The sequence below is a fragment of the Squalius cephalus genome, assembly GCF_949319135.1.
Source record: "Squalius cephalus genome assembly, chromosome: 10".
In the NCBI taxonomy this organism is placed as follows: domain Eukaryota; kingdom Metazoa; phylum Chordata; class Actinopteri; order Cypriniformes; family Leuciscidae; genus Squalius; species Squalius cephalus.
In genome coordinates, this window is record NC_137131.1 from 8,454,498 (window position 1) to 8,468,874 (window position 14,377).

The 14,377-nt window shown below is 37.9% G+C and overlaps 1 protein-coding gene across 1 annotated transcript; it reads right to left on the reverse strand.

Moving 5' to 3' along the window:
- Nucleotides 1–8,161: 8,161 nt before the first annotated feature.
- On the reverse strand, nt 8,162–13,952 carry ppp4r2b (protein phosphatase 4, regulatory subunit 2b). The gene is made up of 9 exons (XM_079883157.1): nt 13,786–13,952; nt 12,598–12,679; nt 11,911–12,081; nt 11,516–11,609; nt 10,174–10,211; nt 9,986–10,060; nt 9,770–9,910; nt 9,380–9,696; nt 8,162–9,298 (listed from the first exon to the last, which is right to left on the reverse strand). Exons 1-9 carry the CDS (start codon nt 13,904–13,906, stop codon nt 8,970–8,972), a joined length of 1,368 nt encoding a protein of 455 aa, XP_079739283.1. The 5' UTR covers nt 13,907–13,952; the 3' UTR covers nt 8,162–8,969.
- Nucleotides 13,953–14,377: the final 425 nt, after the last annotated feature.

Sequence of the window (14,377 nt, forward strand, 5' to 3'; positions counted from 1 at the left end):
GATGATGGAACATCCTCCACACAAGTCAATTAAAGCACTTCATTAGACTGCAATTCTCCAACAGAGGCCACAGGCCCACGAACCCAGCAATGATGCCAATCAATGTGTGTATTACTCAGAATTAGCCACCAGCTGTCTGAAGCAGGGCTAAATCTTAATGCTACGATGAATAATGAGCCAGAAAGTATGGCAAAATATGAAGTGAGTTTTATGTTTGAAAGGTAGTGTCAGACTACGCAAAGGCTAAACCCTTACAAAAAAAGTATGTGTGCTATTAGTCATAGCCTGCTTATAGACTAAAATAGGAAAGTATTTTCAGACTACTTTTTATGTACTTCTCAGAAATATACTTAAAATTACACTTATGTATACTTGACTTACAGTTGTAGTCAAAATTATTCAACCCCCATTGCAAATCAGGTTTATTAGCAATTTCAGCTGTTTGATCAAATTAAACAAAAGTCATTGAAATAGCTCAACACAAAAGTTTCAAGTGGTTTCCCCAAATTCAACTGAAAATGCAACTTATGCAGTCTCAAAATTATTCAACCCCTTCTTTAGTACTTAGTAGAACATCCTCTTGCTGTTATGACCTGCTACAAACGAGATGTAGAACCAGATACCAGCTTCTGGTAGCGTTTCTGAGGAATCTTATAGCCACTCATTCCTCATAAGCAATGGTCTCCAGTTCAGTAATATTATTGGGTTTGCATGCTGCTACCGCCTTCTTCAAATCCCACCAGAGATCTTCTATGGTTAAGTCAGGTGACTATGATGCCATGTGTAGAATCATCCAGGACTTATTCTGCAACCAAGCCTTGGTGGAATTTGAGGTATGCTTGGGATCATTGTCCTGTTGGAAGGTCCAATGACTCCCAAGCTTCAGTTTCCTTACTGATAGCATGACGTTTTCTCCTAGGATTTCCTGATACTACAATGAATCTACAATTAATCCATCTTGCCTTCCACATGCTGCAGTTTTCCGGTGCCAGAGGATGCAAAGCAGCTCCTGAGCATCACCGAGCCACAACATGCTTAACTGTAGGCAGAGTGTTCTTTTCAGCAAATGCTTCATTCTTCTTTCTCCAGACATACCGCTGATCCAGAGGGTCGAGAAGTTCATCGCTCCACATAACAGAATCCCAAAACATCTGTGGCATTTTGAGCAAATTGGAGCCGACTTTTCTTGTGCTTTTGGGTCAGTAGTGATGTACGTCTTGTAGTTCTGGCATGCGTTTAGTACGCTCCTTACTATGCAAGCTGAAACCTCAGTGTCTGTTGCCACCATGTCTTGATGCAGGTCTTTTGCAGTCACTCAAGGGTTTTTCTGAACTTGCCTTCTGAGAAATCTGGTTGTTTCCTTTTCATGCCCCATCCAGGTAGTGTAACCACTGTTCCTTTAATCCTAACCCTAACCCTAACTTTCAAATTGCAAACTATGCTTCCAACAGTGTCTCTAGGAACATTTAGTGCCTTCGCTATCTTTTTGTATCCTGTTCGTTGTTTGTGAAGGGTGATGATATCTTCTCTTAACTTTTTGGACCATTCTTTTGACTAACATGCAGTCAAACGTGACATTCAATAAGCCTAGCCAGTTCAGATATTACATATGTTCCAACTCAAGCACACCTGGTGCAACTAATTAAGCCCTTGATTAGTTGCACCAGGTGTGCTTGAGACGACACCTGTTTTGCAGATTTGTGCTGTTCAGGGGGTTAAGTCATTAAAAGTTGCATTTTCAGTTGAATTTGGGGAAACCACTTGAAACATTTGTTGTGTTGAGCTATTTCAATTACATGTGTTCTAATTGTTCATTGCAAACATGCGTTTTTACGCATCTTCTGAAAGAGGTGCAGGTATAGAAGATATTTTTTGATATATTGCATTTTCTGATATTCATTAAACAAATTATTCTGGGGACCATAAAAGTTTTGTGAATATGATCAAAAACACTGGCTGGCAACTTTAAAAAAAAATGCTTCAGGGAAAAGAGTACATTTAAAGGTATAAATCAAGTATAAAAATTAATACCTAAAAAGGAACATAGTAATATACATAAAGTGAAAAAATAATATATATAAATAGTAAACTATGATGTTAAGTTCACGTAACAAAACTTACAAGTATACTTGCAGTATAAAACTACTAAACTAGAAACTAATGAGAGTATACTTCAAAGTGTACTTTCATAAACTAAAAAATGTGCTACAAGTATAAATCATTGCGCCTGCTGCACCCATGATACGGCAGCAAAGTTCCTTGATTATTACACAGGAATGAGAGTATAGTTCCTAGCCATATCGGCCTAGAAAATAGCAACTTTTCATTTTCCGTCGGTCTTAGTACACGATGTAACTACAGAAGAGTCAAGTTTTAAATAACAAAAATACCGAAACTCTTTGGTCATTTTTTTTTAGAGAGATGCTAACGATCTAATCAGATTCAATGATCTATGCTAAGCTATGCTAAAAGTGCTACCGGCAGACCCGGAGATCGGCTGAATGGATTCGAAAACGGTAAAACTGTTTAACTCCAAGGATCTAGAAGTTTTTTTTATTTCCAAAAAAAAGTGGAGTGTTCCTTAGAATAATTCAGTCCAAGTGTGAGATTACACCTGTAAATATAAAAAGTACTGCCAGTAACTTACCATGATAACAAGATTCTGTCAAAATAAGTCACTACAGTTATCTGATATAACTGTAAAACTGTATAACATATTATCGACAAAATATAATGACAGAATGAAAGATTCTGAAATATTATATTTGTGGAAGACCCCCTTCTTTTATTTATTTAGTCAGAAACTATGGTTACAATGGTAAATTTTTGTAAGGGTTTATCCAATAGGACCATGCATAATAGGCAGGGGACTTTACATGACAGGCATTTTGCCACCGATTCCATCTCGTAACTACCCTGTAAAGAGTTGAGCCAAGAAAATGGGCTTGGCAGACTGTGTTCAATATGTTCCCTCACCTGTTTATGTGGAGAAAACAGATGGCAAAAAGCAGATGTCGGATGCATTTTGCAATATGAAAGCAGTAATTTTCTTGTAATTTCTCTGGCCAAGCTTCATTTCAAGTCTCAGTAGAAATTACAAATAGCACACGTGGGAAGATTTGTAAGTTATTTTCCCATTTAATGATATATCTTTAGATACTAAAAGCTCATCCATTGGCTCTGCCTCATCCTTGGATATGAAGTTCAGAACGGTCATGGTCAATGCCTGTCTGACAAGTCAGTGGTAGTTCAAATAACATTTGCCTGAGAGCAGTGTATTTTTTCCATCACACCTCTTCAACAGTCTGGCAATTCCAAGACTTCAAGCTTTGTTGGGGAACTGCACTTGACAACTCATCCCTCCACACGCCCGGTATAAAAAAGAATGATGCTGCTCAAACAAATGAATATTCAGCAAGAGGTTAAAATGTCTCGCATAAATACTAGAACTGCCATACGCAAACACATTTCGCTCCACTATCCGGCTGCCCTTTGCCAATTGTCATTCATGTGCTGAATATGACACACATTAAAAAAATCCCATTCATCAAGATTAAATGTAATGTAAAAATGTACTATATAACTGACCATTCTTTGACTGGTCACTTTGCATGCTGCTCAAACAGTCTCTTGCTATTTAATTGGTGTTTTTTGTCCAGGATCAATTGGAAAGTGGAACAGACTTTACTTAGTCTAAAGTCTGGCTACACACCCTTTATCCTTTAACCAAGTTCAAAAAGTCACTAAATTTTTAGAGTTTGCAATTGCTCCCTCATTTCAGCTTTCACATACTTTAAACAGCTCTTTAAGCTGATGGCCACGTGGGAGTCTCAGCTGACGGTTGCATTGGACACGGTGCCCACAGCATTTGAGCAGTCATCGAGACTTCATGCCAGGGAGAAGGATAAAGGGGAAGCGGAACAGAGGACGATGGCATCCCATATCTACAGCCCCGGGGCTGTCAGTCGGTCTCCTCGTTCTGGGGAGGGGTAAACCTGTTAGGCCTGGCTGGGAGACTAAACACTACCCTCTATTGGATGACACAGAGATTGTGCATGGTGAGGTTTGACCCTCGCTTGAACCATGGTAAGGTTTACAGCAATGAGAACAGTGACCAAGCAGTGAACTTCCAATCTGATCCGATCCAAGTCAATCCAAAATGCGATAATGCGCATGAAGGACATAAGCTACTTTTCATTTTGGAATGAAATTATACAGGATGGGTTTAGAATTCTTCAAACTTGTTTGCTTACATCATGTTCTTGTTCTTCCATTCTTAAATACAGATTTTGAGGTCAACATGAATTGCCGTTTGCAGTTTTACATGCAGAAGTTGACATTTCTTAGTGAAACAGACTATATGATGAGGGGAAAAATGAACAATTGGCACTTGATTTTATCTATCCTGAATTAACTGAATCGTGAATTAGGCATAGCAGTCCAGGCTGAATTTGAGTTTGCTAAGCCAATGCGTATATATATATATATATATATATATATATATATATATATATATATATATATATATATATATATATATTCAATTACATATTATTTAGACATTTATTTAATAGATAAGTGATGAAACTTTTGTACTTTTTGTACTTTTGTACAAATGTTACATTTGTTAGGTTGATTGGGACACTTTTTCCCATTGAGATGACTGGGAATTGTTCACAATTAGACCAAAAACCTGCATTAAGAAAGCAAATATTTAATATAAAGGACTATAAATTCAAAGAACTGTGGACATCAACTAACAGCCCGATGCATTCATGATTTTGCATTTATTCTTTGGTCCTCATTTCTGGATAATGGCTTCTGCTTTAGAATAGGAGATGTGCAGGACCACTTCACCACAATGACCTGTTTCGAACTTTTGAACACTTTTCGTCTTCTCTAAGTCTCAGACACTTTTAACATGTCCTCTGTTGGGGATAAAAAATTAGACATGCCTCTTATGAAGCCCACATGGTAACTGCAAATTATGACTTCAGATCAGAGACGGTCTCCTTGGTTACTTCAGTACCAAAGACACCAGTGAGTGAATTATTAAGGGCTGTAAACCCTAATGCTCAAAATAATCAATTGGTTTCAGTAGGGTTAACTTAAATGAAACTAATTAACTTTTAGGAGTATTTAGAGCTTTCTTTTTCTTTCAAGTTCACAAAATTTACACATTTTAAGTAATCTAAATTGTTTCATTATTTTGAATTGTATGAACTTGTTTCTTTTAATTAGACTAACTTAAATTGAACAAAAACTGGTCTGGGATTCTTATTTCCCAGCATGCTTTGCCATGACACTCTAAAGGGAGAGTAAATGCTAAAATTAATGTGAAGTGGGAGATTTAGTACTGTTTAATGTTTTGCTATGATAATTTAAAAGAGTTTCTGTTATGTTTACCATCATGGTGATGAGTTTGGTTTGAGAACAGATATATGTTAAATATTCTATATTGCCTTAGCATTAGCAAAGCATAGCAATTGCTGGATGAGTATTAAAGCATTGTGTTACCAATTAGCAAGTTAACATTTACTGAATTAGCAAGTTAAAGCTAGCCAAGTTTCCATTACTAAAAATATTTAAATTGAGATTACATGATAATTTTAAGTTAAACGTATGAATGTGCTTACTTAAATATTACAAGTTAAGAGCACTTATAATGCATGAGTACAAAATACAATTCTTAAACTTCTACTTTCTTAACTTAAAAAAAAAATATGGATCTGATTATACCTCAAATTTGAGTTTTGCCAAATTATTCGGGTTTGCAGTGGGTTTAACTGTTTTTAATGTTGAACTTCACATATGTTGTTTCACCTTCTAGATTATGCTCTACAGAGGTGCATTGTAAGGAAATCTTAGAATCAAGCTCCAGTGGCTGGCTACCATTATCCTGTCCCTGTGCATCAGCTGCCACCCATTGACAATAACATTATGACTGGAATCTGTCTTGAGCTTTGTAAATAACAGGCACTTCACGGGTTATTAAATCTCATTTCGAGTTATAACATGGGGGCAGACCAACAATTACAATAAAAGAGTGCAAGAGAAAGTCAATAATTATCACATTATCTCAGTCAATACATCATCTTACTAGAAATTAGCAAATGTTGTGTTTTAGATCATGTTTAGCATATAGTTTTGTTTTCTCATGCAAATCTGACATTATTGAGGTATTTTAAACTCTTATCCCTTTATCCTCAAGTAATGAGACTGGGAGTCAGCACACAAGGGTTGATGTTAATTGTCATATGCTGCTATGACAGAATATGATACAGCTTAGGGTACCCATCACTTCATGTCATATCATTTCAATCTATAATTTCATGAATCCTGACAAGAACATACCCAGTACAAATTGAAAACATATTGCTTACAAGAAAATGAAGCCTATTTTTAACAGTTAGGCACATTTTACCCCCCACATTTGAAGTATTTGATGTATATCTCTTAATGTTACAAATACATTTTTAATTTATTGTATGCATTATAGTAAATGTCTTCTCGACTACACACAACACAAGAAATGTCTTAAAAGTCACTCGACTTCATTATTAATAAGCTTGGGTCCTGGTCTCATGGATCAAATTACAATTCATTTACTTAAGACTTGTTTCTATTCCCACAGTGTGCAGGGTTATTTCCCAAGAGACGGGCGTTCAAAGACGTCAGTTAAACGTAACCTCTCACTGCGCATCATGGCAGGATTTAGAAAATCCACTTTTTATTTCCTCCGAGAGGGCTGGGTAAATTTCAGTAGCACATACTCATACGACCTCTGACATTATCCAGTCAATACGAGCACAGGTAAGTGTGAGTTCTGTTCTGAGTCGGCAGGAGCCTGTTAGAGGCATATGACTGTGACACAAGAAAAGGAAACTTGTATTTGGGAAATGAAGCAGAAAAATTTGTGCAAGAGCTTAGTAACAGCAAAATGAATTAGCATGCATTCATTTGAGGAACATGATTAAGGATTATGAAAAGACCTGGATGAAAGAATAAGAGACGTTATGTAACGATAATCCTCCTATGAACAACATCTCTACTAGTTTGTGGTGCTTACCAAGTATTATACTTTGTTGTAGAACTTGCCCGTAACACAAACTGTGAACATGGCTGCATCAAATTGTGTGGTTTGTTGAGGAGAGTTGTGTTATTTATCTCAATGATATTTTGATGTCCATAAAACAGGCAAAACTTACATTGAAGAAAGGACCCAAGTCATATGGCGTTTAAAGTCTGTGTAGAGAGAATGGTGTCGTCTTAGCGGCCCCTAATTTACTAACAAATGATTGTTGCGACGGAAGCGAATCAATCAAAACGAACTTTAGCTGGAAAATAACTTTATTAAAGAACCGCTATAAAGCCAAAACAATCTCTGTTACCTTAAATTATACGTTTATCTCTGTAAAGCTGCTTTGAAAATCTACATTGTTAAAAGCGCTATATAAATGAAGATGACTTGACTCATATCTAGAGACCACAGTATCATGAACACTTGGAGGGCTCTTTTGTCTTGGACCAGTAAGCAAGCCCCTACCGACCAAAAAGCAAAGCAATAGGTTCATGAGAACACGTTGGCAAAGAAATTAAAAGGTCTTCCAAACATTTAAAACAATAACATTTATTGCTTCATCTGAATACTGTATTGAAACCACACGCATTCAGTAATACACCAAAGAAAATTATACATGGATGCACAAAAGGCAGTGAACACAACGCTCTACAAAACACTACTTTACAGAAATTTAAAAATTCTAAATATCAAAAATCGCACAGCTGCAAAACGGCAGCCAGCTGTTATCGGTGGGACAACTCAGGGTTGGACTGTCACAAATGACATTGTAATTGAGCTAGTCGGAGCAGTCAATAACCACCTGCCAAAAACAACAAATGAAAAACAACTTCTCATAAAACAGGAGATTGAAATGTTGGTATAAATTAACTTGAATCATGAAATCAGTTTAAATCAAGAGGTAAATGTACCTGACATAAACCACTTTCAATGCAGCGCAGACTGCACAATAATACAAAAGCGAAGGTGGTAGCGTGTGAGAAAAGAGATTTTACATCCTGTCAGTTACACACAAAGGACCAGAAAGAAATGATGTTACGCTAGGCTTGAATCATTTAACAGAACAAAGATAGCTATGGCTTGTATTTGCTTTGAACATAACTGTAAAAGCAGCCAGTTATGGTTCTTCAGAGAGCGCAAGATGATAAACTCCACTGCCCTGATGTTTGACACTGTGACTAAAATATTAATACACCAATGCAGAGACGACACGTCCTAGCAGGCGTCCTAAACGTAGAAACAAGACTGGATACAGATTAAACTTTATCCTTAAAGACTAAAATATGGTTAAATACAAGTCAAGCTTTAACAACAGCTGAGACATGCTGTCATTTATAACAAAACATTTTGTCTCTGAAACGCATTCATTATAGAAGTCTAAGGGCAAGCGACATCCTCTTTTGCTTTTTCTTACTGAACAATGAGTCAGAATTATTTCCTGTAGTAACTGAAAGAATCCAACAGCTTTGTCAATAGACTTTAACTTGTATTTAGCCATGAATATTCTTTTAATTAGCCATTTAGTGGTGTCAGAGTTGACAATGTGATTACTGGACACCAAAGAAATCAGTCGAACCGCTTTGACAGACTGGCAGAAACCGATGACATGGATGAAACTAAAGGAAAGAAACTGTAAAAAAAAAAAGAAAAAAGAAAAAAAAAAGAGAGAGTTTAAAACCTTGACTTCAGCAATAAAATCATATGTACATCTGCATAAAGTGTCCGTTTGGGAAGGTTGGAGAAGTTAGGTGGACTCTCGACCAAAAGGCGCATGGTGGTAGATTGGGTGTTGCTTCTGATGGCCTTTGTGGAAGGCCACTTAAGTGTGTGCCGTTTTAATCTCCACAAAAGAACGCAGTTATTGTTTAGGGCAGTAGTCTGCAGGCTTTCAGTCCTGCTCCATAGGCTCCTCCTCTGCGCTCTCTGAGTCCAGGGCCCCTGACCCGGAGTCGCCCTCTGTGGGTGACTCTACGCTACTGCTGCTGGATGTGGGTGCAGAGGCATTTTCATCAGTGCTACTGCTGCTGACCTCCTCGCTTGGCTCCTCCCCTTCTCTCACCTCAGGGCTAGAGGCCACACCTGCCGGGGCTCTCTGCTCTGATTGGTCCATATCACTGGGCTCTTCTGAAGAGTCATCTGAGCCACAAGGAACCTCTCTCTCAGTAAAAGACTCTCTGGAATCTGCGGTGGGACACTCAGGCTGTGTGCTGGAAGGCTCTACGTTAGCAAAGAATAGAATACATTAGAGCATTGTTTAGCGTGTTAAAACCCAAAAAGTGAAGAAACAGATTACACTACCTTGGTCCTCAGGGCCTTCAACTGAAACGTGAGGTTTACTTTCCTCCTCTTCTTCACTCCCCTCCTGCAACATGGATGACGGTGATTCGGCATCCTCCGACTTATCTGAGGAGCTTTTGGACGACGTAGATCTGGGTTTCTCGACAAGCTGCTCGTCTACATCTTCATCCTCATCTTCTTCATTGCCATCCTCATTGAATTTGAGTCTCTTTACTTCATGTTCCTCTTCCTCCATTCCCTCATCTTCCTCGTCATCTAAGTGTTTGTTTTTAACAGAGCTGCTGAGAGGCCCACCAATGCCTGATACAGATGCATCACTGAAACACAAAGATATATTCTGTATTTCTGTAAAATCATGAAAGATGAGATATGATGGCAAACTTCGACTACCTGGCTGTTTTGCTATGTCCTTGTGGTGAGTTCGTCTCTTTGTTTTCTGTACTGTCCGGAAGGCCGTTTGTGGCCAGCGAACTGGCCATGGAGTGTTTCTGTCGGTTTAATGGTCTGGGTGTTCCTGGACCATTCACTTTCCTGTAATACACAGGAAAATCAAGTTAAGCTCTTTTTCTTTTTTAAAATGACTGGTCCTAAGCTAATTTTTCTAACCTCTCTGTAAAAGCAGATGTGTTCCCTGGCAACATGACTCCATTCATTCTGTTGACACCACTGCAGCCATTTTTCCTACAAAGGTCAAAAATAGCTTTTCATTTGTCTACAGTAATTAAAGATAATCCAGGTGATCAAATTAAGATGTAGCAGCTTTATGATTTTAATATTGAACAGTAATTACTTACTCAGATGTAGGATAAATGCAACTGACCACCATCACATTCTGACAAAGAGAGAGAAAAAAAAAAATCAATATCACATTACATAAGCAACATAAATCCTATATTTACAACCTACTTGGGTGAAAAAATAAATAATTAAACTTCTTGCTTGTATTTCTTTAAGATGTGGACCTTTTAATGATAATCAAATCACTTTTAAGCACATAAAACACATCAATGTGTCTAAGTTCCTCCATCACATTATAATAAAACCTATTTAGCAAACATTGAAGAGACAAGTATGTAAAGCAATGTAAAGACATTTCTATATCGATAATCGCACACCTGCAAACCAAATGCAAGCGACCATGAAATCAACAGAGTACCTTTATGGAAGTCAGAGATAGCATGTGATAATATCCCACATCTGACTTCAGATGGAAAGTAGCAAAACTACAATAAAAATGCAAAAACAAGGAAAACATACTGGGAACATACGGGGACTGTCACCCCTATAAGAGCAAGGTGAAGAAGAAGCCTCAAAGTCAGCCGGATCCAGGCTGTATCCAGATCAGATGGTGGACCTGCGCCTAGACATGACCACAACGCATGATGTAGTCAGCCGGATCCGGGCCGTATCCAGATCAGATGGTGGACCTGCACCTAGACACGACCACAACGCATCGACACGACAGCCGGTGGCACTGATCCTCAACAAACCCGACTCCACACCGCGTGATGACTCCATTCTTCTACCAGATGGAACTGGATAAATATTCTGAATGTTCTGATCCAACCTGACTTCTGCCCTGTAATGCTGCCTGAATCATAATCATACACTGTTTGTTCGTTGGCCAGAGGAGAACTGGCCCCCCCGACTGAGCCTGGTTTCTCTCAAGTTTTTTTTCTTCTCCATGCTGTCACCTGAGTTTTAGTTCCTTGCCACTGTCGCCTTTGGCTTTTGGCTTGCTTAGTTGGGGACACTTAATATTCAACAATATTATTGATCTGCCTGCATTGACACCATTAAATGAGAACTGAACTGAGCTGGACGATGACTTCACCGTTTTCTCCAGAGCGGCTATATATTTGAACTAAATTAATAACTTTTTTACAACAAAAATTAACCATCACTGAACTTACTTAAGCTGGACTACGACGCTATTTTCTTCTAGATCTGCAGTATAGCCGAAACAAACTTTGTTGCGTTATTCTCCTGTTATCACTGTAAAGCTGCTTTGAAACAATCTCTGTTGTAAAAAGCGCTATATAAAAAAAGGTGACTTGACAAAAGTATTTTGTAACAAGTGCACCATTTGCATTAGCCTTATTAGATTTTAAACTGAATAATGCATCACGCACTGACCTTCTCTACCCCTCTGAGAAACTTCTCTGTTCCTGTGTAGTTCCTCTTAGGTTCCGTGAGTAGCTCGCACAAGCGCTGGATAGTAAATGGGATCCTGGACAGAGAAAAAAATATTTGAATAATATTTGAATTAGCTGGTGAAATCTCCATAACAAACCACAGAGAACTAGTAGCAAATGTTCTCCACTCTATCCTGACACACAAATAACAAGGAATGATGTAGGCTTGGTTATATTCAACAGCCAGAAGATGGCACACTTGCTCTGGGGTAAAGAGACAGGCTTGCTCTTTATCCAAAACAGCTTACACTTATTACAAGGACAAACCCCAGTGCCTTTCTAAAAGTAAAATGGTGATAGCACCACACAATGCAATTAATTAAGAGTATTACTAACCCGTTGTATCCATCGACAATCTTAAGAATTCTCTCCTTCATTTCTTCGAAGGGAATTGACTCCACGTTTGGGTTGGCAAGCCCTCGTTGCTCTGGGGCCGACGCTTGGAAATCCTCCATTACTTTCTCCAGTTTGAATATGAAATAGCTTTTAAACTGAGACCAAGACACCCTGGAGAGGTGACAATATGGAGCATAAGTAACTCAGTCACACAGACAACTATAATTTGTAAGGCACAAGATCCGCCGGTCATGATTCTCTATTATACGTCCAGCAACCAAAATAATGAGCATGAAATGTTCATATTTGAAAATATTCAATATGTGAGATATTATGTGCGACAATACAAGGCTGATAAGACAGACATGAAACTAGCACAGCTATGTAGTTTGAAAAAAAAGCCACACAGTTCAGAAGTCATTATGCATAAAATATTAGAGACATAATATAGTCAGAGACATAGATACATTTGATCTCTCGATATGCATCTGACTCACAATTACTTCATGAAATGAGGGCAGGTCGTCTAAAGCAGATCTAATCGATAAGGACAAGGTTCAGTGTGTTTTGGAACAAAACCAAAAGTGCTGTGGTGTTATACTAAACCACTAAAACAGAGGTCACACAAAGGTAGTTGGGGTTTCTGTGCCCCTCTTAGAGCACACACAGATATCTGGAGGTACTTACAGGGTTTCCCCAGTCTTCGCAATATGGCATAAAAACTGGTCCAACGGCGGAGACGCTTCTTTCTTCACCTTCTTGTCAAAATCTACAGAAAACACAATGATAAGATCGCATTGTCGATTTCATGTGAATATCTGTAATGGATACAATCTGATCATCTTAGTTCTGGAGTGCATTTAACTGCACAATCTAGTAATACCTTCAGTTCTAAATCTAGTTAGGCTAGTCCATTCTAGTTCTCACCCTATATCCATTTTAATGAAAAAGGGTGCATGTTTTAATTAGCTATATATCCAATATAATAGTTAACTACAATGCACCAGTTTCTAGTTTTAGGTCATCTACAAGTTTCAAATTTAGACAGCATTTTCTTTTCAACAACTATTTAGAGCACTCAGAAAATAACTAAAATAGTCTTGGGATAGCATGCATGCTTTTATGAAAATTATGAGAAAATGTATACTAAACATCTGGTTTCTAGTCTTTAGTTCAGTTTCAAGTTCCAAGTGTGATGTTTTATGGCATCATTCAAGAGAATAACTATAACCAGCACAGCCCTGAACTTTCATTAAAATATGAGAAAATATGAAATCCTTATCCTGACACTTATATAAGAGATAATACAGGTACAATAAATCTGAACTTTAGCCTATGCCATTTAATCACCAAAACTATTTGCACTACTATACTACAATAAACATAAACACACACACATAAAAAGACAGATGATTATGATTATTTACGCTATAAGCGTAGAGTTGAGAGTGCAACTTAAGTTATTATAAATGGCCAAAAAATCACGTTATAAAAGGAAAATAATAAAGAATCAGGCTTTATTATTAAATTATTCACAAGTTTGGAGTTAACCCTGGATAAACCGATGTGTAATATACTTGAATCAGCTCTATATCATGCCAAACCACTAACTAGTTATCTCAATCAAAAAATAGTCTTGTTTATTAACGTATTACTTAACTATCCTGTCATTTTTAGGCACATATTACAGAAGTCATAAAGCAGGAGGATGTAACCTGTTCATCTACTCGTAACACACAACAGACCTCGAAAAACAGTAAAAGCCATTTAGCCACAGGCCATGCTAACATGAGCTAACTCACATTACAAGCTCATAAGCACATATAACTCCTCTCTAAACTCGCGCAGACCACCTCAACACACACAATCGGGTACCTTTAAGAGCTTCCAGAAGAGTGTCTATCTCCATGTCTGTGGTGTTGTCCCGGTCTCCAACTGAAAATCGTGAGCTGATGGCTGCTGTTGAGCTCAGTGAAGAAGAGGACAGGGGAAACATTTCAATATGGCGGCGACTGCGACGTCACTGCCGGTGTGGTATAGAGATCAGTCCCAGCTGTCTGCGCCTCAAAATCCAGTCAGCTGCCTACCTAAACATCATTTTAGTGTTTTTGTGGATGTGCAAACAAAACTTAGTGAGCTGCCTACGTAGACATAGTTTTGAAGCACTATAGGTGCGTTCCGAGCAAAGTATAGGCTATATCCATAAATGCATTGAAAGAAGGGAGCTCACGGTTTCAATGTCTTGTGCAGTCTGACTGGAATTATTAGCCTCTTTATAATTATAATTGAACGCCCATCTCCCTATTTATTTAAAAACAAGTGTTAAAGTATTATCTCGCTCTGGAATTTGAATTTACTTTTTTTTTACTATAGTAACCCCAGCCCACCAAAATATCACATAGTGACAATGTTTGTTTTATATCTTTTTTAAATGTTAATGAAAGTAATCATAAATCTTGCCTAAACA

Coding starts and splice junctions, on each gene's coding strand:
- ppp4r2b (XM_079883157.1), bottom strand. CDS start 13,906: ATGTTTCCCCTGTCCTCTTCTTCACTGAGCTCAACAGCAGCCATCAGC. Junction 12,082..12,597: donor GCGAAGACTGGGGAAACCCT/GTAAGTACCTCC, acceptor TCACCTCTCCAG/GGTGTCTTGGTCTCAGTTTA. Junction 9,299..9,379: donor TGAAGGCCCTGAGGACCAAG/GTAGTGTAATCT, acceptor TTGCTAACGTAG/AGCCTTCCAGCACACAGCCT.